Source organism: Amphiura filiformis, chromosome 2 (assembly GCF_039555335.1).
Source record: "Amphiura filiformis chromosome 2, Afil_fr2py, whole genome shotgun sequence".
NCBI lineage: Eukaryota > Metazoa > Echinodermata > Ophiuroidea > Amphilepidida > Amphiuridae > Amphiura > Amphiura filiformis.
The window spans coordinates 52,855,723-52,881,868 of NC_092629.1; the positions used below are offsets into that span (position 1 = coordinate 52,855,723).

The 26,146-nt window shown below is 38.1% G+C and overlaps 1 protein-coding gene and 1 long non-coding RNA gene across 2 annotated transcripts in view; both read right to left on the reverse strand.

The window, feature by feature from the left end:
* Window positions 1-10,268: 10,268 nt before the first annotated feature.
* Window positions 10,269-26,146, reverse strand: part of LOC140146368 (methyltransferase-like protein 27) — a 35,474-nt gene continuing 19,596 nt past the window's right edge. The window contains exons 5-6 of the mRNA XM_072168191.1: window positions 17,440-17,532; window positions 10,269-13,084 (exon numbers count right to left, since the gene is read on the reverse strand). Coding sequence (XP_072024292.1) covers window positions 12,900-13,084; window positions 17,440-17,532 — 278 coding nt within the window. The 3' untranslated portion in view covers window positions 10,269-12,899. The remainder of the gene's footprint in view (window positions 13,085-17,439; window positions 17,533-26,146) is intronic.
* On the reverse strand, window positions 19,969-25,323 carry LOC140146370 (uncharacterized). Its single transcript, XR_011858228.1, has 3 exons — window positions 24,527-25,323; window positions 22,729-23,515; window positions 19,969-22,227 (listed from the first exon to the last, which is right to left on the reverse strand). It is a non-coding gene; the product is annotated as an uncharacterized lncRNA (long non-coding RNA).

Genomic DNA, 26,146 nt, shown 5'->3' on the forward strand with positions numbered 1-26,146 from the left:
TAGCCGGTGTCCCGGCTAGGTAACTAGAGTCAACAGACGCTGAATACAAGCCGCAATTTGACCCCTATAACTTGACACCTGGGTTACGGATGGGGTCAACTGCTCTTGCACTGTGCTTAGGATGTCATAAGAAATATTCCTGGTGAATTTCAGCTTAATCGGAACTTATACATGGATTTTGATTTTTTGAAAATTTTGATTGACCTTTTGACCCCTTTAATGACCTTTGACCTCAATGTAAAAAAAAAAACCTTATGTACACCGACAAAATGCATTGTTTCAATTTTAATTAAAACATTCTAACATGTTCAGTTCTTGAGATAAAAATTCTTGAAGTTATTCAGCTAAAAACAGGAAGTGACCCCTTAATGACCTTTGACCCCCAAAATAAAAATACCATGCATACATCAGGGAACACTAATTCATGTATGTTGGTTATATTATTCTGGTCTGTTTACATTTTGAGATAAAAATTTTTTGAACATTGTTGGTTTTTGACCGGAAGTGACCCCTTAATGACCTTTGACCCCAAACCTGTAGGCATCCTAAAGACCCTGGCTAGTAGCAATGCATGTGTGCTAATGGCGACTCTCTGCTATATATTTTGTAAAGACAGTGATTTTTTGAATATTTTTAGCTTTCAGACCGGAAATGACCCCCTTAATGACCTTTGACCTCAATTCTTTTTAGGAAGTTTTAAGCACTGCCACATGTTGATTCATATGCATGAGTCACATGATCATTGCATGAAATTTGTGGAAGGAGTAGCATTTTTTGTGAAATCACATTTTTGACCATTATAGCTAGGTCAAAGGTCACAGCGAGGTCAAAGTCAAATGGAAGGTTTGGCCTAGCCCAGTGGTCATTTGGGTCAACTTTGGTTGAAATCTGTCAATCCTTTGCGAAGCTAGATGCAGTTGATTGGTTGCCAGAAGAAAGAAAGAAAGAAAGAAAGAAGAAAGAATTGAGAAGAGACAGAACAAGCCGACATCCGTCGTCGGCTTGTAACTAGAGCAACTGTGCCCTTTGCAAGGGCACGAGGGAAGTTAGGCGGGTGACTGTGATGATCTGATCAAGCAGCAATACTGTGCTGGATAAGATTAATTTTAATAATAATAATTTTTTTAATTTTCATTAATTGCCATTTTAATATAGCCTACCTTGATCGTGGAATGCTGACATTTTTAAAAATTGACCTTTGACCTCTGCATGACCCCTTAATGATCTTAAATGAATTTCAAAATATTTAAAACATGTTGAGAATGTCATTAGGAATATTGCATTTAAATTTCAGCTCAATTGGAGCATTTTTAAAAAACTTGACCTTTGACCCATTTATGACCCCTTAATGACCCTAAATGAATTTTGAAATATTTTCAAAATCTTTAGAATGTCATAAGGATCATTGCATTTAAATTTCAGCTCAATTGGAGCATTTAAAAAAACTTGACCTTTGACCCCTTTATGACCCCCTTAATGACCTTAAATAAATTTTAAAATATTTTAAACATATTTAGAATGTCATAAGGATCATTGCATATAAATTTCAGCACAATTGGAGTATTTTCGGTTAAGATGACCTTTTTTGACCCCTGTGACCCCTTGGATGACCTCTGACGTAAAACAACCCATAACTTTTGTAGCCAGTTACCCAATACTGCTTGTGACTGAGTTTGGTCGAAATCCGATCAACGATGTGGAAGTAGTAGCAAATTGTGAGAAGAAAGAAGAAAGAACTAGAGCAACTGTGCCCTTTGCAAGGGCACGAGGTAAGTTAGGCGGATGACTGTCACGATCTGATCCAGCAGCAACACTGTCTTGGAGGGATAGTATTAATTTTAATAAGACTGTTTCATTAATTGCCGTTTTAATATACCTTGATCGTGGAAAGCTGGCATTTTGAAAACTTGACCTTTGACCTCTGTATGACATCCTTAATGACCTTAAATGAATTTTAAAATATTTAAAACATGTTAAGAATGTCATAAGGATCATTGCATTTAAATTTCAGCTCAATTGAAACATTTTGAAAACTTGACCTTTGACCCCCTTATTGCCCCTAAATGACCTTAAATGAATTTCAAAATATTTGCAACATGTTTAGAATGTCATAAGGATCATTGCATTTAAATTTCAGCTCAATTGGAGCATTTTGGAACACTTGACCTTTGACCCCTTTATGACCCTTTAATGACCTTAAATGAATTTTAAAATGTTTTTAGAATGTTTTGAATGTCATAAGGATCATTGCATTTAAATTTCAGCTCAATTGGAGTATTTTGAAAAACTTGACCTTTGACCCCTTTATGGCCCCTTAATGACCTTAAATAAATTTTAAAATATTTTAAACATGTTTAGAATGTCATAAGGATCATTGCATTTAAATTTCAGCTCAATCGGAGCATTTTCGGTTAAAATGACCTTTTTTGACCCCTGTGACCTCTTGGATGACCTCTGACGTTAAACAACCCATAACCTTTGTAGCCAGCTACCAAATACTGCTTGTGACTGAGTTTGGTCGAAATCCGATCAAGGATGTGGAAGTAGTAGCAAATTGTGAGAAGAAGAAAGAAAGAAAGAAAGAAAGAAAGAAACTAGAGCAACTGTGCCCTTTGCAAGGGCACGAGGTAAGTTAGGCGTATGACTGTGATGACATCACACAGCAATACTGTGCAACGTTAAATTTGACCCGACCTTTGTCTTCGGTTGACCTTTTCGGTTTCATATTCTGAGCAACGTTAAATTTGACCTCGGATGACCTTTTCGGTTTTACACTCCCCAAGTGTTAGGGATCATTTGCCGCAAGTTGCAGCCTGATCGGAGCAACTTTAAATTTGACCTGACCTTTGAACTTGGATGACCTTTCCAGTTTCATACTTCTCAAGTGTCAGGGATTATTTGCTCAGAATTGCAGCCCAATCAGAGCAACTTTAAATTTTACCTGACCTTTGACCTCGGATGACCTTTGCGGTTTAATACTTCCCAAGTGTCAGGGATCATTTCCCCCGACTTACAGCCCAATTGGACCAACTTCAAATTTGACCTGACCTTTGACCTCACATGACCTTTGCGGTTTCATACTCCTCAAGTGTCAGGGATCATTTTCCCCGAATTGCAGCCCAATCAGCAACTTTAAATTTGACCTGACCTTTGACCTCGAATGACCTTTGCGGTTTAATACTTCCCAGGGATCATTTCCCCCCACTTACAGCCCAATTGGAGCAACTTCAAATTTGCCCTGACCTTTGACCTCGCATGACCGTTGTGGTTTTATACTCCCCAAGTGTCAGGGATCATTTCCCCCGACTTACAGCCCAATTGGAGCAACTTTAAATTTGACCTGACCTTTGACCTCACATGACCTTTGTGGTTTTATACTCCCCAAGTGTCAGGGATCATTTTCCCCGACTTACAGCCTAATTGGAGCAACTTCAAATTTGACCTGACCTTTGACCTCACATGACCTTTGTGGTTTTATACTCCCCAAGTGTCAGGGATCATTTTCCCCGACTTACAGCTCAATTGGAGCAACTTTAAATTTGACCTGACCTTTGACCTCACATGACCTTTGTGGTTTTATACTCCTAAAGTGTCGGGGATCATTTTCCCTGACTTACAGCCTAATTGGAGCAACTTCAAATTTGACCTGACCTTTGACCTCACTTGACCTTTGTGGTTTTATACTCCCCAAGTGTCAGGGATCATTTTCCCCGAGTTACAGCCCAATCGGAGCAACTTGTAATTTGACCTGACCTTTGACCTCACATGACCTTTGCAGTTTAATGCGGTCATATTTCAACATTTTACTTACCCCCCCATTATTTACCATTATTGCGTCATCTGTAGAAACTATAAAGTGGGATTATTGATTTTCATAAATGCATCATGGGAAGGCATGATGCAGTTTTAGCCAAGATATCACCCCCACACACACACACCCACCCCAACCAGTTCCGATACATTTCTTCAAGAAAGAAGAAAAGTACGTGTGTGCAGTACCAGTGCAGCACAAAAGCTTTTATAGTACTAATACCACTGCATCACTAACCTCACAATATTCAGATCAAATCTGATTGAATGAAGTCATTTCCCACAATAGCCTATTTCACAACCACATGTAATAGCTTCTAATACCATTGCCATCTCTACATGTACATGTACAAACAACTGCAATCACACCTATTTAAAGACATGACTATCTCAAGCAATGCATAATACTGTTGTAGCTGTTTATATCTAGCATACAGGCATCACATCACAAGTTACACTCAAGATATGTAACAAAATTGGCATCTGAACATACCTCAGTTTGTTTCGTGTGAATCGCCCACTTGCGGTTTCACACACCCCAACTGGGCTGTTCCAGTTGAAATTCATACAACCTCTCCGGAAGACATTATCTTAATCTCCCACACAGGGCGTGTGAATTTCGAATGGGCCTACCTCAATGGGTGACTCCGTTTGTAATATTCACTCCCTGTGTGGACGATTCCCGTCATGTCTTGCATGAAGGGTGTATGGATTGCAGTTGGAATAGCCAAAATTTACATGTTTTGATGTATGGATTGCAGCTGCAATAGCCAGGCGGCGACTGGTATGATAGAGCCGGCAACTTGTGAAACCGCCCGGCCGTATGACATTTTCCACACGGTTGACGATGGAAATTTACTGAATTTAGAGAATGCACGGCATTCACCACCTAGCACTAGACCAATTGAGACGAAAATTTACACGTTTTGAAGCACAGACAGCAGAACCATTGCCTGTGGTTATCTCTTGTTTATCAAAACACTAGACTAGATGTCTCCATGTTTTGCCCCTAATTATAATAAAGGGTGTGGCACATATGAGGCAAAACTGACCATTTCGGACCCCTGTGACCCCCTGGATGACCTCCGATATTAAAACATTTTAAGACTTTTGTAGCCACCTACCCAATACGGCTTGGGTATGCATTTGGTCGAAATCCGATCACGGATGTAGCACAAGTAGTAAATTGTGAGAAAGAAAGAAAGAAAGAAACAGCAACTAGAGCAACTGTGCCCTTTGCAAGGGCACGAGGTAAGTTAGGCGTATGACTGTGATGACATCATCACGCAGCAATACTGTGCAACGTTAAATTTGACCCGACCTTTGTCTTCGGTTGACCTTTTCGGTTTCATATTCTGAGCAACGTTAAATTTGACCTCGGATGACCTTTTCGGTTTTACACTCCCCAAGTGTTAGGGATCATTTGCCGCAAGTTGCAGCCTGATCGGAGCAACTTTAAATTTGACCTGACCTTTGAACTTGGATGACCTTTCCAGTTTCATACTTCTCAAGTGTCAGGGATTATTTTCCCCGAATAGCAGCCCAATCAGAGCAACTTTAAATTTTACCTGACCTTTGACCTCGGATGACCTTTGCGGTTTAATACTTCCCAAGTGTCAGGGATCATTTCCCCCGACTTACAGCCCAATTGGAGCAACTTTAAATTTGACCTGACCTTTGACCTCACATTACCTTTGTGGTTTTATACTCCCCAAGTGTCAGGGAGCATTTTCCCCGACTTACAGCCTAATTGGAGCAACTTCAAATTTGACCTGACCTTTGACCTCACTTGACCTTTGTGGTTTTATACTCCCCAAGTGTCAGGGATCATTTTCCCCGTGAGTTACAGCCCAATCGGAGCAACTTGTAATTTGGCCTGACCTTTGACCTCACATGACCTTTGTGGTTTTATACTCCCAAAGTGTCAGGGATCATTTTCCCGACTTACAGCCTAATTGGAGCAACTTCAAATTTGACCTGACCTTTGACCTCACTTGACCTTTGTGGTTTTATACTCCCAAAGTGTCAGGGATCATTTTCCCCGACTTACAGCCTAATTGGAGCAACTTCAAAATTGACCTGACCTTTGACCTCACTTGACCTTTGTGGTTTTATACTCCCAAAGTGTCAGGGATCATTTTCCCTGACTTACAGCCTCATTGGAGCAACTTCAAATTTGACCTGACCTTTGACCTCACATGACCTTTGTGGTTTTATACTCCCAAAGTGTCAGGGATCATTTTCCCCGACTTACAGCCTAATTGGAGCAACTTCAAATTTGCCCTGACCTTTGACCTCACTTGACCTTTGTGGTTTTATACTCCCCAGGTGTCAGGGATCATTTCCCCAGACTTACAGCCCAATTGGAGCAACTTTAAATTTGACCTGACCTTTGACCTTACATGACCTTTGTGGTTTTATACTCCCAAAGTGTCAGGGATCATTTTCCCGACTTACAGCCTAATTGGAGCAACTTCAAATTTGACCTGACCTTTGACCTCACTTGACCTTTGCGGTTTTATACTCCCTAAGTGTCAGGGATCATTTTCCCCGAGTTACAGCCCAATCGGAGCAACTTGTAATTTGACCTGACCTTTGACCTCACATGACCTTTGCGGTTTCATACTCCCCAAGTGTCAGGGATCATTTTCCTGAGTTACAGCCCAATCGGAGCAACTTTAAATTTGACCTGACCTTTGACCTCACATGACCTTTGTGGTTTAATGCGGTCATATTTCAACATTTTACTTAGGCCTACCCCTCACCCCCTTATTCACCATTATTGTGTCATCTGTAGAAACTATATAGTGGGATTATTGATTTTCATAAATGCATCATGGGAAGGCGTGATGCAGTTTTAGCCAAGATATCACCCCCCCCCCCCCCCCCACACACACACACCCACACACCCTATAGCCATCAGTGGAAATGATGTAGCTGTTTATATCTAGCATACAGGCATCACATCACAAGTTACACTCAAGATATGTAACAAAATTGGCATCTGAACATACCTCAGTTTGTTTCGTGTGAATCGCCCACTTGGGGTTTCATACACCCCAACTGGGCTGTTCCAGTTGAAATTCATACAACCTCTCCGGAAGACATTATCTTAATCTCCCACACAGGGCGTGTGAATTTCGAATGGGCCTACCTCAATGGGTGACTCCGTTTGTAATATTCACTCCCTGTGTGGACGATTCCAGTCATGTCTTGCATGAAGGGTGTATGGATTGCAGTTGGAATAGCCAAAATTTACACGTTTTGATGTATGGATTGCAGCTGCAATAGCCAGACAGCGACTGGTATGATAGAGCCGGCAACTTCTGAAACCGCCCGGCCGTATGACATTTTCCACACGTTTGACGATGGAAATGTACTGAATTTAGAGAATGCACGGCACTCACCACCTGGCAATAGACGAATCAAGACGAAATTTTACACGTTTTGAAGCACAGACAGCAGAACCATTGCCTGTGGTTATCTCTTGTTTATCAAAACACTAGACTAGATGTCTCCATGTTTTGCCCCTAATTATAATGGGGGTGCGGCACATATGAGGCAAAAATGACCATTTTTGACCCCTGTGACCCCCTGGATGACCTCCGATATTAAAACATTTTAAGACTTTTGTAGCCACCAACCCAATACGGCTTGCCTATGCGTTTGGTCTACATCCGATCACGGATGTAGCACTAGTAGTCAATTGTGAGAAAGAAAGAAAGAAAGAAAGAAAGAAACAAACAGCAAGAAAAAAATAAGTTAGGCTGCACGCCTAACTTAATGACAAGAAAGAAATAAGTTAGGCTGCACGCCTAACTTAAGAAAGAAATGGCAAGAAAGAAATAAGTTAGGCTGCCCGCCTAACTTAACTAGAGTCAACAGACGCTGAATACAAGCCGCAATTTGACCCCTATAACTTGACCCCTGGGTTACGGATGGGGTCAACTGCTCTTGCATTGTGCTTAGGATGTCATAAGAAATATTCCTGGTGAATTTCAGCTTAATCGGAACTTATACATGGATTTTGATTTTTGAAAATTTTTGATTGACCTTTTGACCCCCTTAATGACCTTTGACCTCAATGAAAAAAAAACCTTATGTACACCGACAAAATGCATGTGTTCCAATTTTAAATAAAAATTCTAACATGTTCAGTTCTTGAGATAAAAATTCTTGAAGTTATTCAGCTAAAAACAGGAAGTGACCCCTTAATGACCTTTGACCCCCAAAATAAAAATACCATGCATACATCAGGGAACACTAATTTATGTATGTTGGTTATATTATTCTGGTCTGTTTACATTTTGAGATAAAAAATGTTTGAACATTTTTGATAATTTTGGTTTTTGACCGGAAGTAACCCCTTAATGACCTTTGCCCCCGAAACTGTAGGCATCCTAAAGACCCTGGCTAGTAGCAATGCATGTGTGCTAATGGCGACTCTCTGCAATGTAATTTGTAAAGACAGTGATTTTTTGAATATTTTTTACAAATTTTTTAGATTTTGACCGGAAATGACCCCTTAATGACCTTTGACCTCAATTCTTTTTAGGAAGTTTTAAGCACTGCCACATGTTGATTCATATGCATGAGTCACATGATCATTGCATGTAATTTGTGGAAGGAGTAGCATTTTTTTTTTTTTCAACATTTTTGGCCATAAGGTCAAGGTCAAAGGTCACAGTCAGGTCAAAGTCAAATGTAAGGTTTGGCCTAGTCCAGTGGTCATTTGACTCAAGTATGGTTGAAATCTGTCGAAGCATAAGAGAGCTAGGGCGAAACGTGGCAAGTCACGCAAAATGTCACGAGTTGCCAGAAGAAAGAAGAATTGAGAAGAGACAGAACAAGCCGACATCCGTCGTCGGCTTGTAAGAATTGAGAAGAGACAGAACAAGCCGACATCCGTCGTCGGCTTGTAAAAAGGTTGGCACAGGTACAGTTTGCCTGTCTTTTGGTATATCTCTGCCCCCACTCCCCAATTCAATGTTGGACCAAGCCATGTTGTCAACAGGTCCGTGAGACCCTCCAACATTGAATGATGGGGAGTGGGGAAGGGTGATATATAGGGGGGAGTCTGTACTTCACATATATTGCATGCATGTTTCCCTCGCCTCCCCAATTTTAATAGGGCACGCATTTCCATTGTTTAGTGCAGGTGTGCCAACTATTAATTTCGCGGATTGTAGTCGGTGCAATCTGATGATGGCGATAATGATGATTCACCAGTGGCAACAAATTACAATGCTTTGCATGCTCTGGAAAACTGTGCTATATAAATCAAAATTTAATAATAATTTATCAATACGCCCTACATAGTAGGACTGCATATGGTCAGTTATTTAGCTCTCGTTTCCCCATCTTTTTTTTCTTCAAAAATGGCTTTAAGGGCTCGGATAGTAACGTTTAGGCAGTAGTGTTTTAGCGTGTCCAAAGGCGAAAAAATCCAGCAGAAAAATAGTTCAAAATCAAAATTCCTCAATTTGAGATCTCATTTTGGACATTTCCGTTATTTTCCCTTCATTTTATTGGATTTCCAGGCTTTTTCAAGTGACATTTGCAACTGGAATTCCAGTCGTTGTCAGAAAGCAGACCGGGAAATCCAGACATTTCTTTGATTGAAAAGTTACTCCTCTATTTTCTGAAATAGACCAATATCTTCTTTAGTTTTGTGACTGGCCCCAGCAAACGCAGAAACGTTTTAGTTATATTTTCGGTTTGAGTTTTGGTAAAAACGTTTTAGTAACATTAAATGTCGGGTTAAATAAATGTCATGAAAACGTTTTAAAACGTTTTGTAGGAAAACACGCTATAACAATATTTTAAAAATGTTTTCAAAATGTTATTGTAAACTATTGTGGCAAACATTTTTTGCCAAATATTTTGTCAAAACTTAAATAACATTATGTTAAAATATTTGCACCCAGCAAACACAGAAATGTATACTTCAAATGTTGTTTTTAAACGTTTAAATAACATTTAAATGTCGGGTTATATAAAGGTTATGAAAACGCTTTTAAAACGTTATTGCAAATATTTTGGGCAAACATTTTTATAAAATATTTCATCAACACCAAAATAACATTCTGTTTAGAATGTTTTGTATCAAGTTGTCAAAAAGGTGTTTGGAATGTTATTAAAACGTTTTTATACCCTTTATATATAACCCGACATTTAAACGTTTTCTGTAATACATTTCGTGTTTCCTGGGGCAGTAGATTATCAAAAACGTTTTGTGTTATGAAAACGTTTTATACCCTTAATATACCCTTTATATAACCCGACATTTAAACATTTTCTGACAACCTTTTATAAGCTTTTGCGAATGATGTCGAAAACGTTTTGTGTTTGCTGGGGCGTTATTAAAATAGCGGCCCAAAAGCTAAGATAGGTGGCCTGTCATCAACTGCTGACTCACTCTACATGGCGAAAGAAGAACTTGTGTGTATTTACGTATATAAACCTGTGTATATAAAGATTTTATTTCAGTCATTCAATTTAACAAACAAAGTTTCACCAATAAGCCCAATCGGCATTGTAACTTTCGGTTTTTACTGAGCAGTTTTGGGACACTTTGAACTCTGACATATCGTGGAAATTGATGTAAATATTATTCATTTATTTATTATTGTAATAATGTTATCATTAACAATATTTAAAATAATTAATTTGTGAAATAATCATGTTTTTGAGCATTTCTTTTTTCTAGTGAAACATTTTAAATAAATATTTTGTACGCACAAAAAAACAATTTCCCAATAGGTCAGAGAGCAAAGTGTCCCAAAAAAAAAAAAAAAAAAACCTGTCCCACAATGCATTGCAAATTACAATACCGATTTGGCTTATTACCAGACATATACATATATATAGAGATTTAAAAAATAAAAGTAACATTAAAAAACAGTGATTTTAGTCTTAAAATTGTAAAACTGGATTCATATCAAATTTATACAAGTGATACGGAAGAGTGCCGTAGTTTTCATAAAACAAGAAGAGTCTTTCAAAAAGACACAGTTCACGAATCAGGTGTATAGTCATTTGTTGTAATAAATATTCCTGTCTGCCATTGTCTCAATACAAGATGAGATGTGCTAAAAAGTCCTTGTCATGTGGGGCAGGATTAAATAAAGGGATACAAACCTAGGTACGAGACATTAGAAATTATTTCCTAGCCTCTTACTACTAGTAACCACAGGGTTGATGGGCTACAATATCTATTCAAGACACGGTGTATGTAAGGGATAAACTGTGCATATGAGATATGGGTTCAAGCGGGGGAAATGTTCACTCCGTGGACAAAAACAACAAAGTGTGATAAAACGCTTTCGTTCGGGAGATGCGTTATTTTAAACAAAGAGGTCTAAATTGCATTTGGTCCAAATTCTATAGAAGTAACTAAGGACCATACGGTTCGATTTGTAACTCACGAAGTGTGTTCTTGACTTAACCAGTTTGAAATAATTTAAGAAATAGTAAGTACATCTAAGTACGGATAACCTAGTCGGTGCAATCTGATGATGGTGATAATGATGATTCACCAGTGGCAGCAAATTACAATGCTTTGCATGCTCTGGAAAACCGTGTTATATAAATCAAAATTTAATAATCATTTATCAATACGCCCTACATAGTAGGACTACATATGGTTAGTTATTTAACTCTCGTTTCCCCATCTTTTTTTCCCTTCAAAAATGGCTTTAAGGGCTCGGATAGTAACGTTTAGGCAGTAGTGTTTGAGCGACATATGAGAGCACATCAGGCATATCGAATTGCATTCTGAATACGAGGAATGTCCTTCTGATATCAAATAATTATGATTTTTTGAAAAAATAATTTGGGATATAATACTAATTTTATGGCAAATTATTAAAAATTGATATTTCGGATAACATTTAACGGCCCTCGAAGTAAATTTTACCAATCTAATGATATGTAATTAAAGTGTATGCAGCTGGGAGGAAAAAGCAGTCCATCATTTGAAAATTTTGACCTTTTGCATTGAAGACTACATTTTTTTCCAAAAGACCTAAAATACACTTTAAGCACACATCATTAGATTTATTAAGTTTACTTCGAGGATTATTAGATATCGAAAATATAAAAACGTCAATTTTTAATAATTTGCCATCAAATTTGTATTAGGCCTATATTGTGAAATAAAAAAAAATCTAATCAGGGTATCTACCAGGTTTTAATGTGCATCCCCCCAGGACTCTACCAAACCAACTTTTTTAGCTTCCTTTTATGGTCCTATAACACATTCAAGATGTTAACATAAAATATTTCCCGGCACTCCGGCCATATTCAAGGTTAAAGGTCAACACAGTGGTCAAATTTCATAGTTTGACCTACCTGCGACTTACCGTTCTTGAGTTATAAGCAAAAAGGTCAAATTTTGGGCGGTGGTCAGTTTTTTTGACCACACAGGGGCCAAAAATTAAAAATGCTCTGATTTCAACGCAAATGGTCTCAAATTGCTCGTCATACAAAAGCAAGTCAAAAAAGGAATCGTTTGCACTGTCTAAAATGCTTCGTTATTGACAAAATTGGTCATAAAGGTCAATCCCCCATTACAGCCTATTGACCACAACCTATGTTGTGACGTTTCCTAGGTAACGAAACATCCTACATGGTTACAACTATTCCTTATTTGACTTATTTTTACATAACAAGCAATTTGAGACCAATTTCGTTCAAATCGGAGCATTTTTAATTGTTAGCCCCTGTGTGGCCAAAAAAACTGATCACCGCCCAAAATTTGACCTTTTTGCTTATAACTCAAGAACGGTATGTCGCAGGTAGGTCAAACTATACTTTTTATGAATTCTTGCAATGAGAGGAATAATTTGGTGTATTTGTTAACCAGATTTGAGCAACTTTGAAATTTGACCCCTGTGTTGACCTTTAACCTTGAATATGGCCGGAGTGCCGGGAAATATTTTATGTTAACATCTTGAATGTGTTATAGGACCATAAAAGGAAGCTAAAAAAGTTGGTTTGGTTGAGTCCTGGAGGGGATGCACATTAAAACCTGGTAGATTCTCAGGTCAAAAATATACTGTAGCCTACAAACATTGTTATCCAATTCCTTAAGCTACAACAATTCTAAATATAACGCAGTTGTCGCTATAGCGATATGGTGCTTCTAGCTCATCCCATTTCAGCCAATCACCATTCTCCACGTGCTTCTGAAAGACGGTCCCGTGATTTCCGTTTTGGAATTGAGGGTCACTTTTGAGGTATTTTTCAGCAACGTTGAAGATAATAACACCACCTGTAAGAAAGAGTTGAATTTGTTACGACAGGCGGGATTAGTGAAAATTCACCTTGTAAACATCTAAAAAAAAAGTAACTGACCCCTTAAATAATGGTCATTATTCAAAAACGGGCTATTGTATTACAAATCTGTAAAATGCGTTGAAAGCAGAATTTATTTCTGCGCATTTTGACACCTCATTTGATACGATAGCCCAGAAAACAATAAAACACCGGTCAATTCAATGTAGTGAGGTCCAGAATTGAAAGTTGCACTTACAACAATACAAAGCCACTCAGATATCTTTACACAGATTTGCTTCCATTATACTGAATACAAATCAATAGATTTTACTGCAACTTTCAAATTTTGGGTTACATTGATTTATATGTACGCCATGACGTCAATATTTAGACCATTGCTACAAATGAGGTGTCAAAATGCGCAGAAATACATTCTGCTTCCAACGCATTTTACAGATTTGTAATACAATAGCCCGTTTTTGAATAATTGAATAATGGCCATCATTTAAGGGGGGTCAGTTACTTTTTTTGAGATCTTTATTATAGTAAATTTATGTATGTGTATGTGCATGCAGCTATACAAGGCTTAGGAACTGCACCGATTAGTCCATCAGCTACTTTTTGTAGGGATCTTTGTTAAAGAGTTGGTTGGAGGTATCCAGAACCGAATTTTTCCATTTACCATGTAAAAGTATGATATGTCCGGAGTGCGAAATGGTATGTTTCCAAAATTGTAAGTGGCACATTAGTCCTCAAGGTCACGTGCAAAGTGACTTCTTAAAATACCGATTTTTAAAAAGGCTAAATCAAAGATAATGTAATTCCATGAGCTGAATCGATTGTAAATGGCATTTATAGTGTGTGTTACCGGTGATTTCAGGAGAAGAAAGTGTGTTCTATTACACTACTAAAAAACTAGTTCCTACCAACCAACTCCTTAACTATGTTAACTAAAAGCCACTTTAAAAAGTACCTAATGACTAGACTATACACATCAAGAAGATTGTTATTTTGGCAGCAATCGTGAATTTATGTAGGAAAAAAAGGAATAACGCACTTGTTATTTCCTTCAGGAAGGGTAACCCCTAGTACGCCTCTGCCGAGTTCTCTGTCGTTTCTAACTCAGTTTGAACAAATGAGGTGTCAAGTTAAATTGAATTGAATTACATTATCACGACATTATCACTAAAAGGGAACCAATCTTAGCATATATTAATGCGGAACCCCATTTTAGACCGCGTGCCAACTGAATATCACCTCGTGTACCAGTAATCGGGACAATTGAAAACAATAGAGACATTGCGATTTTCCAAACGTAGACGTAGACCGTACGTTTTCACGTACGTTAATACGTACGGTTTTACGTAGCTATACCCTGGCGAAGTTACGTAATTAATCGGATTAACTACCATAGCAATAGGTTCAAACAATTTTGAATATACCGCGCTGCACTACAAGCAGGTTGCACTCATCACCTGTCTTCAATCATATAATAGATTGAATACAATACCGCTCTTCTTAAAGAGACTAATCTTACAGGTGCAAGTGATAAGCATTTCTTTGACATCTATGGTTCAATGCAGAGGTACCGCATGAACGTAGTAGTGCAGCGCGATATAACACGTCACTTTCCACATGACCTTACGGATTAATGTACTACTTTCATTTTTTGGAAACATACCATTTTACACTTCGGAGATATCCTACATTTACTTGGACGATGTAAAAAGTCGGTTCTAGATCCCTCAACCAACTCCATAACTAAAGCCACTATAAAAAGTACCAATGAGCTATACACATAAATGAGATTATCGTTGTGGCAGCCATTTTGAATTGATACAGGAAAGAATAAATCATGATTGTTTAGTGAATAAGAACACACCTTCTTCTCCTGAAATCACCGGTAACACACTAAAAACGCCTTTTACACTCGATTCAGGCAATAAAATCACATTAAGTTTGATTAAGCTTTTAAAAATATCGGTATGTTAAGGCGTCACCTTGCACCTGACCTTGAGGATTTATGTGCCACTTACCATGCTTACAATTTTGAAACATACCATTTCGTGGTCAGGACACATGTCCCTATCACACCTTTGTTTCCAATGGACATTTTATTGTGAAATTTCATTGTACAAGGAATACATTAAAACAAATTCCACATAGCCCCCGCATGAATTTAATTACCTTTGTAATCACTCAAAAAGTATTTTGTGTGAATTTTACATCCGAACTAGGTGCTATTAAATTTTATGAGCCTTTTTATTTTACATGTAAAGTCTATGGGGGTGACGATTAGAAATGGACGGCAATATTGAAAAACCCTCATTTTGGGCCATTTTAGACACTAAAATGCCCATAAAAAAAGAATAGCACTTTATAGTTCGGATGTAAAATTCACACACAATGCTACCTGAGTGAGTACGAACATAATTACATACATTTCATTCGGGGACTATAGCAAAAACAAAAAATGTCCTATACCTTAATGGTTATGGAACAAAGGTGATCATGGTATGCAAGAAAAATCGGTTCTGGAGACTTCCAACGAAACGTCTTTCGCTGAGGCCCAGCTCATAGACTATTAGGTGTTGAAATGAGCGAAATTGTGAGCTACACCTTTTTACTTTTTTTTCCGGCCAAATAAAAAGCAATATTTTTCGTCTCAGAATGTCCGCACGATTTTACGGCAAAAAAAAAAACTAAAAAGAAAAAGGGAAATAAAAATGAATTTGCTTTTGAAAGTACATGGCTAAACCCTGAATCATTTGGAACCATTTCCCAATAATAATCAGAATAGGGAAAGACGGTTAACCAGTCCAAAGTGTTACCATTAATGTAAAATTAAACAAAAATTAAAAAGGGAAATAAAAAACACTTATTCTCTGTTGATATTCAAAATGGGATCAAATTTCAAAAAGGGAGTTTTTTCAAACTTGACGCCTTCTTTTCATTTGCAACACCGATTTTGGGTATATTTTCGGATTAAAATGGCATTTTTATACAATGATTAATTGGAAGCTGCAGTTGCAATCCCTAGTAACTGTGACTGTTGTTACTGTGTAAGCATGGTAAGCGGTGCGTAATAAAATCTGTCGTATTGATAGACGACGAAGCGTGCAACAAGTTATTTTTAGCATTTTCATTGTTTGAGTGACAATTAAATTACTAGGTTTTCATATTTCTCACTGAACAGGTGTTTCCAGCTGCTCTATATACCACTCTGAATATACCAGGTTAAGGGGGTACTACACCCCTGGCCAATTTTGTGCCTGTTTTTGCATTTTTCTCAAAAATTATAGCGCATTGGTGACAAATAAGATATGTATATTATAGGGGCAAGGACTACAACTACTGTACAGCAAATTAAGCAACTCAAGGCAAGTAGTTATTGATTTATTGATAAAATACTGGTTTGCCCTCATTTTTGACTGTAACTCCACAACTGTTGTCTGTGCTGAAATAAAATGTCCAGTGCAGTGGTTGTAGTCCTTGCCCCTATAATATACATATCTTACTTGTCACCAATGCGCTTTAAATTTTGAGAAAAATGCAAAAACAGGCAGAAATTTGGTCAGGGGTGTAGTACCCCTTAACTCACAGATTTAAATTTATGGATTTATTAAAAATCATGTTTCAAATCTGTTGAAAAACCACCTCGCTCATGAATTTTGAAAACAATTTGCCAATAACATTTCGTATTTATAGGCTGTGCAATAATTATGAGCCCTAGTGGGAGGCTAAATTTGGGGGTGGTGGGTGGGGGAGGGAGGGGAAGAAATTTTTGGCAAGCCGAAAGGGTGGGGGAGGGCATTAAATCCCCGGCCATAGAACTCCATAAACGGCCAAAACAGCCAGTGAAGTTTCTTTCACTTGACCGGGGGGCACTTAACACAAATGACCATACGGGTATGTTCCCCGGAAAGTCACCCTTTTGGATTTCGCAGCTCCGAAAGACCCCTATATTTGACCAAAATAGAGCTCCGAAAGACCCTTGATTATTTCTGTTTTTTCAAGCGATTTTCAACCAAAACGCCAAAAAAGACCCTTGATTTTGACTGTTCGCAGCTCCAAAAGACCCCATTGTACTTGTTCGCAGCCTGGTTCGCAGCTCCGAAAGACCCCCTTTTACCGGTACGCCGTCAGCTCCCAAAGACCCACTACCTCAAAATTCAGGGGGAACATACCCACCAAATTTTTTTGAATAACAAAATTAAAATTGGACGTAAATCGTACATTATAACTTTAATAGGGCTAGGGAACATTAAACATGTTAAAGGTAGGCAGTGTCATGGAGTGATAAACAAAACGAGTGCTTTCACAACCACCAACTTTTCTTAAATATCTTACCACTCTTAGTAATTCTCATCAATTCAGGCAAACATTTCAGGGTAACGTGACCCTTCAACACGGCCCCCATAATGCACAGCGCGTCGTAAGTATCTGTAATGATTAAAATGAAGTTATTCATATTGGTTATGCAATCAAACAAATTTTTCTGGGAGGCAAGTGGATGGGGAGGCAAACTTTAACGAAAATTACAAAAAAAATATCATAAAACGTCATCATGACGACCAGAAAGTGGCGTAGCATCATAGGGGAAGGGTGTGGGGGACCCATAGGAAACATGCTCCAAAACGACTTGTGCCCCCTCCCAATCAGACCCGTGTCCCCAATCATGGTTGGTCCCCCCTACTAATGACCCACGCTACGCTGCTGCGACCAGCTATTCCATGCTGGGAGAAAAGAGGGGGGGTAGCTTCCCATGCCCCCGGCTACCCCACTATTGGGGACGAGGGTATAGAGGGGTCAATGTGATGCTCTGCGATGATATGTTGTCAATGGAAATTCCGTATATGCCTACTACCAGGGGGATGGAAGAATGTCCCCACCCCCGCCCGTGAGAACTCTTGTCCCCCACATGCCGCCACCCCGTAAAAACACAAAATTACGATAATTCCCCTTTTGCGCCCATTTTGCGCGCAAATTGTTGATTTCCCCCCGAAATTCACTTTTCCCCCATGCCCCCTCATTTTGGCTGGTACCGCCACTGATTAAATCATAATATGATTCTGGTTTTAAAGCGATTGGTATTGGGGATATATTTATTCATCATGTTTTTGAGTTTTTGAGTATCGAAGTGAAAGTTCAGCTCAGCACATTTCAAGAAATAAAGTAACTTAAGGGCTCGGGTAGCAACGTTAGCACAATATTTTTCGTGGGACCTGAAAGCACATCTGACATATCAAATTGCATTTTTAATTCGAGGAATCCTTCTGATATCAAATAATATTTAATGTTTTGAAATTCGCGATATATATAATAAACATTTTAGGCCTATGGTAAATGATTAAAAATTGATATTTTTGGAATTCAACAGTCCTACAACTTACAAGTAAATTGTATTAATCCAATGATATGAACTTAAAGTGTTTGTAGCTGTGATGAAAAGCCATCCATCATATGAAAATTTTGACCTTTCGTATTGAAGATATATATTTTTTCCCATAAAAAAACCAAAAAAATGTAGGTCTTTGAGCCGGGGCAAAATGTATATCTTCACCATGAAAGGTCAAAATTTGGAATTGATGGTCGGCTTTTCATCCTAGTTACATACATATTAAGTACATATCAATAAAGTTTTTAAGATTCGAAGTTAAATAGCAAAAATATGAAAAATATTAAATTGTAATAATTTGCGATAAAATTTGTATTATATCGCGAATTTAAAAAAAGAAAACGTTGCTAACCGAAGGGCTCGGTAACCCACATTAATTGCGCAATATTGTTTATGAGACCTGAGAGCACATCAGACACACAATTTGCATTCTGAATACGAGTAGGCCTAATGTTTTTTTAAATTCGCGATATAATATAAATTTTAAGGTAAATTATTAAAAATTTACATTTGTGATATTTAATAGTCCACGAAGTAAACTTTATAAATTTAATGATACGTCCGTTCTTAAAGTGTAGGCCTATGTGTCTGGGAGGAAAAGCCGACCATGATTTTTAGGGTTTTGGGAAACTTCATGCACGTATAGGCTATCTGCAATACGGAAGGTCAAGGTTTTCATGTGATGGTCGGCTTTTCATATTTCTAATAAACAGATATCTACTATATCGCTGCTCATTAGGAAACGAATTTGGAGAAAACCTTCACGCTCCAGTAATTTCAGATGATTGAGCTCAGTAATACATCAAAGAATGTCTTCCAATTCATGAAACAAATAGATAATCAGCTTATGGGATTAAAAGCTTAGAAGGAAGGTCTTGCTGCTCAGCGAGCAGGTATTTGACATGCCTCTATATAGGATGAGTCATTGAAGTAATTTTTGATAACATGGTTATTTAGCTGAAACTTAATCAGGTATTGTCTTGATTTGAGAGGTCTCTAGGGGGTCTCCCCGTTAGTCCGAAACACCGTCAGTCCGAACCACCGCTAATACGAATTTTTAGCGTTAGGGTTAGGTTTAGGTTTAGGGTTAGGTTTAGGGGCTGTGCAATAATTATGAGCCCCGGGGGTAAAATTTCGAACGGCCCGCCAAAAACGCTTGCTTGCCCCCCCTCTCGGCCTGCCAAAATCGCTTGCCCCCGCTCTCGGCCCGCCAAAAAATCTTTGCCCCCCCCTTTACACATGCCAATTTTTTTGGGTTCCCAATTTTCAAACCTTTTAAGGTTTAAAAATGGTCTAGATATATGTTGCGAGCGCAGCGAGCAGGAAAATTTGTATATTAAAGCGTTGCCGTATTGTTTTCCTAAGCCTTAGAGCGTTTTATATAAGGCGCCCGAAGAATGAGTGCCAAAATCGCTTGCCCCCCCTCTGGGCTGGCCAAAATTGCTTGCCCCCCCTTTTCGGCTCGCCAAAATTTTTTTGCCCCCCAATTTTACCCTCCCTCGGGGCTCATAACAGGGCTTAGGGTTAGCGTTAGGTAAGCTTAAAATTCGGACTAACGGTTGTTTGGAGTGACGGGGTTTCGGACTGTACCCGTCTCTATCTAGTGGTCGAAATGAATTCAAGCTTCCGAAGTCAAAGCAAATATTTTAAGGGCTCGGATAGCGACGTTTTCACGTATTTTTTGTGCGACCTGAGAGCACATAAGACACGGCGAATTACATTTTGAAAACGAGGGGATCCTTCTGATATCAAATAATTTTGATTTTTGAAATTCGCGACATAATACACGTATTTTTATGGCAAATGATTGAAAATTGATATTTTTGAAATCTAACCGTTTTCGACGTATTTTACAAATCTAATGATATACTAGTATATCGATTTTACCCACAAATTAATGACACTATTAACAAAATCCATTGCCCATAAACCCTCCGGTAAAGCCCATTCCATAAATAAAGTTATTTTATAAAGTTATCATTGAGGAATGTTTGATATTCATGCATGGTATATGTACTCCTTTCAATCTTTGAAGTAGCCAAACATTCTCCGTGGACAGAGTGAAAAACGGGTGCATTTCTTTAAAAGAGCATATCTTCAAAAGTTGTGAGCCGATTGATATAATTGTTTTGGTTTATTAAAGCTAACAACGTAAGGCTTCTTTACATACCAAAATATATTTTATCAACTTTTCAGAAATAGGAGAAAAAGAGGGCGCAATGAGGGGCCTCTTTTTTTGGGACACCCTGTATTTGGGTGGTTTGGTATATCAGAATAATTGTACAGGTTTGCTCTTTTTACTGGTATTAGAGGGCTTATCACACAGGGGGATTTTGACTGAAAAGAAACAGTGGCGGCACCAGAAACATTTTTTCGGGGGCATTGGGGGAGGGGGGATTGCCGCAAAAAAGTGGACATTTACGTAAATTTGAATGTTTTCCCTCAAAAGTGGGGGGTGCAAACTGGGGGAGGGCAAGAAAAATATTGAGGGGGGGGAGTAGCCTGAGACACCAAAAATTAGCCAGCCTAAGACATCAACATTTAACAAGCCTGTGGGACCAAAATTTAACTCGCCTGAGGGACCAAATTTTAAATAGGCCTACATGTTGCTTGAGGTACCAAATAGCCTTAGGGCCTATGGGGACCAAAATGTAAGTAGCCCCAGGAACCAAAATTTAACTAAGCTGAACGGCCAAAAGTTAACTAGCCTGAGCAACTAAATTTTAACTGAGAGACAACATTTAACTAGCCAAAATAGGATGCCCCTCTCTTCATTTTGAATTAAACATAGGCATAGATACCGGGGATAAATCCCCCCAACATTTTGGTAGGGGGTGGTCCATACAATCATTCCCCCCAATATTAACGCCTGTATGTGGGTTTCTGACCAAATTAACCTCATTATTTGGCCATTTTAGCCAAAAATTTAATCTACGCCACTGGAATTTAACTAGCCAAATGAGTTTGTTCTTGTATATGAGGTTTATTTTGGACTCAGGTGAGGTACTTGTAAAGCATTCATGTGTATTCCTCTTTGCCATGTTTGCTGATTTAATGGTATGTAGCTTTCTATATTTTAGCCATTACAGCATATTATTTTGTTTAACAAGAAACGTGTTACGGATGCCTCAATAAAAATAAGTGGAAATAAAGTATGCGAGTATGCGTAATACAGATATATCTTTGTCATTTTCCAAATAATTGCAAATCATAAAATATATATTGTAATGGCAGTTTGTAATAAAATACAAGTAATGCAGGCGCCTTACGCATTATCATTACCAACAGATTTGTTGCTATAACAACAGCCTCATATTAAGGGATCTGGAATGAGCGTTTTGAGCGTTTCGACAGTATTTTTTGTGGGCCACGAGAGCACATCAGACATATCGAATTGCATTCTGAATACGAAGAATGTCTTTCTGATATCCAATAATTTTAATTTTTTGAAATTCACGATATAATACAAATTTAATGACAAATTATTAAAATTTGATATACTTTAAGTACATATTATCAGATTTATAAAGTTTACTTCGAGTACTGTTAAATATCAAAAATATCAATTTTTAATCATTTGCCGTAAAATGTGTATTACATTGCGAATTTCAAAAAATCAAAATTATTTGATATCACTATCAGAAGGACATTCTTCGTATTCAGAATATTCAATTCGATATGTCTGATGTGCTCTAATAATGTCCCACGATAAATACGGTCCAAAGGTTCATACCCCACCACTTAAAGCCTTAATGTACGATCTTTTTAAATTTTTAGATTTTTCTTTTTTTCTTCTAAAATGATAATATGCAATCATTATGAAAGTTCCCAATACATTTGGACGCGAAAAACATTGGGAATTTGCAAAGAAACAACATCATACACTTCACATCTATCACTCGAAACATCTCGCACTATTTGGATTAGGACAGCGAGTGCGGCCTCAGAGTTAGTCTCCTACGCGGCCAGTTTGGTTACGCTCCCTCCACATGTGGAGGGAGCGTAACCAAGCTAGTTTTGTAGGAGACTACGGTTTGCGATCGTGGCCGACATAAAGTCATAATCTAAAATTATGACTTTATGTCGGACCAACAGAAAATCGTCCCGCTTTACTACAAATAGGACGAATTTGACAGTTTGCTCATAGATTTAAGTTAGAACATGTGTAAGTATTACAAATATGCCAAAAATCGGTTTTGAAAAAATAAAGGTAAATTCTGAAAAAGATCGTACATTATGACTTTAAGGCAACAACAAAAAAAGATTGTTTGCTTGTCCTCCACAACTTTTTCAGAATTTGGTAGGTCGGTCAGGATTTTTTTTAAATATCTTTTTTAAAGGTCATAGCCAAAACATGACTGTATATGGCTTTAATTAGCTTAATAAATAGCCCAAATAGTTGCGAATTGCGATATTTATCTATCGTATACCACTTCATTCATGTTTTTAAAACAGTTTAAAAGTGTGTAGAAACTGTAAAAAACAATTTTTCAGGATGTCAAAAAAGGTTAAAAGAAAGAAAAAAACTTTTTCTGAAATTTCCAAAATTAGGGTCGACAGGCCTATTCATTTGTACAGTAAAACTAAACAAAAACCCTTTTCCAGGTTTTCCAGATTAGGGTCGGTCGGTGGAGGACAAGCAAACAATCTTTTTTTTTTTGCCTAATGCAGGTTCCTTCGTGTCTTAAAACTGTTGGTATAATTATGATGTATTTGACAATATCCAATTATTATCCATGGCATGGCAACCATTACATTAGCGTTCCATAATGATCAATTAGGTAAAATATATAAAGATCATTTATAGCAATAAAAAGCATCAAGCATATCCAGAATGTTATGACATTTCTGAACAATATTTGCACATCAAAATAGTAGCCATGAAAAAAAACGTCATTTTGGGTCACTTTCTTTCAATCCTTCAGTATTTGTACAAACTGCTGGGATATTTGAGTAAAATGCGGTAAAATAGAGCTTCTAAACACATTATATTAGGTCAAAATAATTCACATAGTACAAATACTGCACCTGGCCCATTCCATGTCAACTCCAGGGATGTGCACCGCAGCACCTCTTCAATTTTTTTCTTTTTCTGTGTGGTGGTAGATATTGATGACAAAGTAAAATCCTGAAAATTTGAGCTTCATACTCCATTTCGTTTTCCCGTGGCATCAATTTGAAATTTAGGGGGGTCAGCGTAAAAAATGTGTCGCAACGCGAAAGACGATGTTTGGAGGTCCATAAATGTATAAAGGGAACCCTTTAAAACTGTGAAAAGTATGTATCCTGGGGTACTTTTTGGTGTAAAATTCAAATCTGCTATCAGAAAACTTGTAACTCCTTTACTTTAAAAGATATAGGGCCCTCAAAATGCAACTTCGTCCAACCAGGACCAACTTTGGGGGGGGTCAGAACTCCAAAAGTAAAAATAATTTTAGCGTCAATTTTTTTGCCAGTCAGAGCCCTTTGGTAGGACATTACTCTTATCAATATTGAGCATATTAGAATACATTTAGCTGAGATATTACCCATGCAAAACCACTTTTTTTACATTTTGACCCCCCCTGAAAACCAATGTCAGACAATTTGCCCCACCATCAACTTCAGGTATGTTGAAGATATGTTCTTGGACAACATTTCCGAGAGATATTGGCTTTGGTTCTTGATGGCTTCAACACATTAGTAACGTTTGCCTTCTCCATAGAGTTGTACATGAAATCATTATACATGCAAAATCAAAAATGTGTACAACTCTATGGGGATGTGTTGAAGCCACATACTTTTCAAAGTTTTAACATTGGTTCCTTTATACATTTATGGACCTCTAAAACTTCTGAAAAGTTGGTTCGCGTTGCGACACATTTTACGCTGACTGACCCCCTAAATTTCAAATTGATACCACGGGAAAACGAAATGGAGTATGAAGCTCAAATTTTCAGGATTTTACTTTCTCATCAATATCTACCACCACACAGAAAAAGAAAAAAATTGAAGAGGTGTTGCGGTGCACATCCCTGGAGTTGACATGGAATGGGCCACCTCCCCTTAGAGGATCTGTTCTAGAAGGGCTCCTGGGCCGGATAGTTTGATGACAGGACCCCTTTCGTTAAATCCGCCTCTGGATGACTTAAAAACAAAATTGAATCCAGCACCTTTTGGCGACAAAATAAGGTTACTGTAGGCCTACAAATGCGCGCCCAACACGTGAAAAATTTTGCCATATTGAAGCTGAAATGCTGAACTATGCTGTGGAACAAATTTATTTTTATTATTTTATTCAAGGTTTATTAGAAAACTGCATTTCGCAGCCACTGGCTGAATTGCACAGATGAAAATGCATAAGCTAAATAAAAAATGGCATATAAATATAAATTGACAATATTTTTAAACAAAGACACTTCAAATGCAAATAACCTTCCTTGCTCGCTCATACAAGCTGCCACTTGCATTTACACCGGCACAACTGCAACACATACACACCCCCACACTCACCCCATAATCACCAATAAATAATTGACCTACAATTACCAAAATTAGTACTACAACAATATAATGCAAAGAGATTGACTTTCCTCACCTCACCCCGGGCACCTCACACACACGCCCAACACGTCACACACACCCCCACCCCCATCCAAACTCAAGCAACAAAATATCAAAGATCAAATATTAATCAATGATCAAAAACACAGTAAAAACTATATCTGCTAGTATTTCATGACAATGTGACTCTTGAGGCACCTATCACATGACATTTTTCGTTCCACATTGGAATTGCACTTTTAGCGTATCTTTTAGTGCGTATTTTTGGCACAGTCAGTGTGCATTAGGAAACGAATTTGAGAAAACCTTCTGTTAATAAAATACTATGCTGAGCCACCAGCCTGGGTGGCTCACGCTCCAGTAATTTCAGATGTTTGAGCTCAGTAATACATCAAAGAATGTCTTCCAATTCATGAAAACAAATAGATAATCAGCTTGTCGGATTAAAAGCTTAGAGGGAAGGTCTTGCTGTTCAGCGAGTGTTTGTAATTATCAGAAGATTTTCTCCAAATTCTCATTGTGATACATGTTCAAGAAAATATCAATAAATCATTAGACATTATTATCTCTGGTTAGTATTGTTACCGTCTACAAAAGGCCTTACAGGATACTGGTATAGTGAACAACTGTTAAATTTCACATACCCCTCCCCCAATCAGGAAAAATAAAATCCCATTACCCCCCAACCCGCTGTTTGTCAAAGTGAATTGGTATAGTGAAATAGCGTGGCACACTTGTTAATGTCTTTCCTTTAAGGTCCGGGTTCAATTCCCGACCGGACCAATAAAATATTCCCATTGCTCATCCGGTAAAGGCGGACAGATGGCATACGTTAAAAGACCTCGTTACAGTCGGTTCCGATCAGGGTAATAAGCCCCATTGTTGGCTACACGTACACTTGCCTGACCTGTACAAATGCCCCGACCAGCTATCTACGGCGACCCCTTCAGCAGGTCACTTGTGCCTGGCCGAAGTTTCGTCAGCGTTATCTCCTAGATTTGGCAGCTGCTAGATATGCTTGACATAAAAAGTACAAATTAAAGTTAATGCTTTTACTGTGTACACTCTTAGAAAAAAGGGTGCAAGTTGGAACCCCTAAGGGTTCTGGACCTTGTC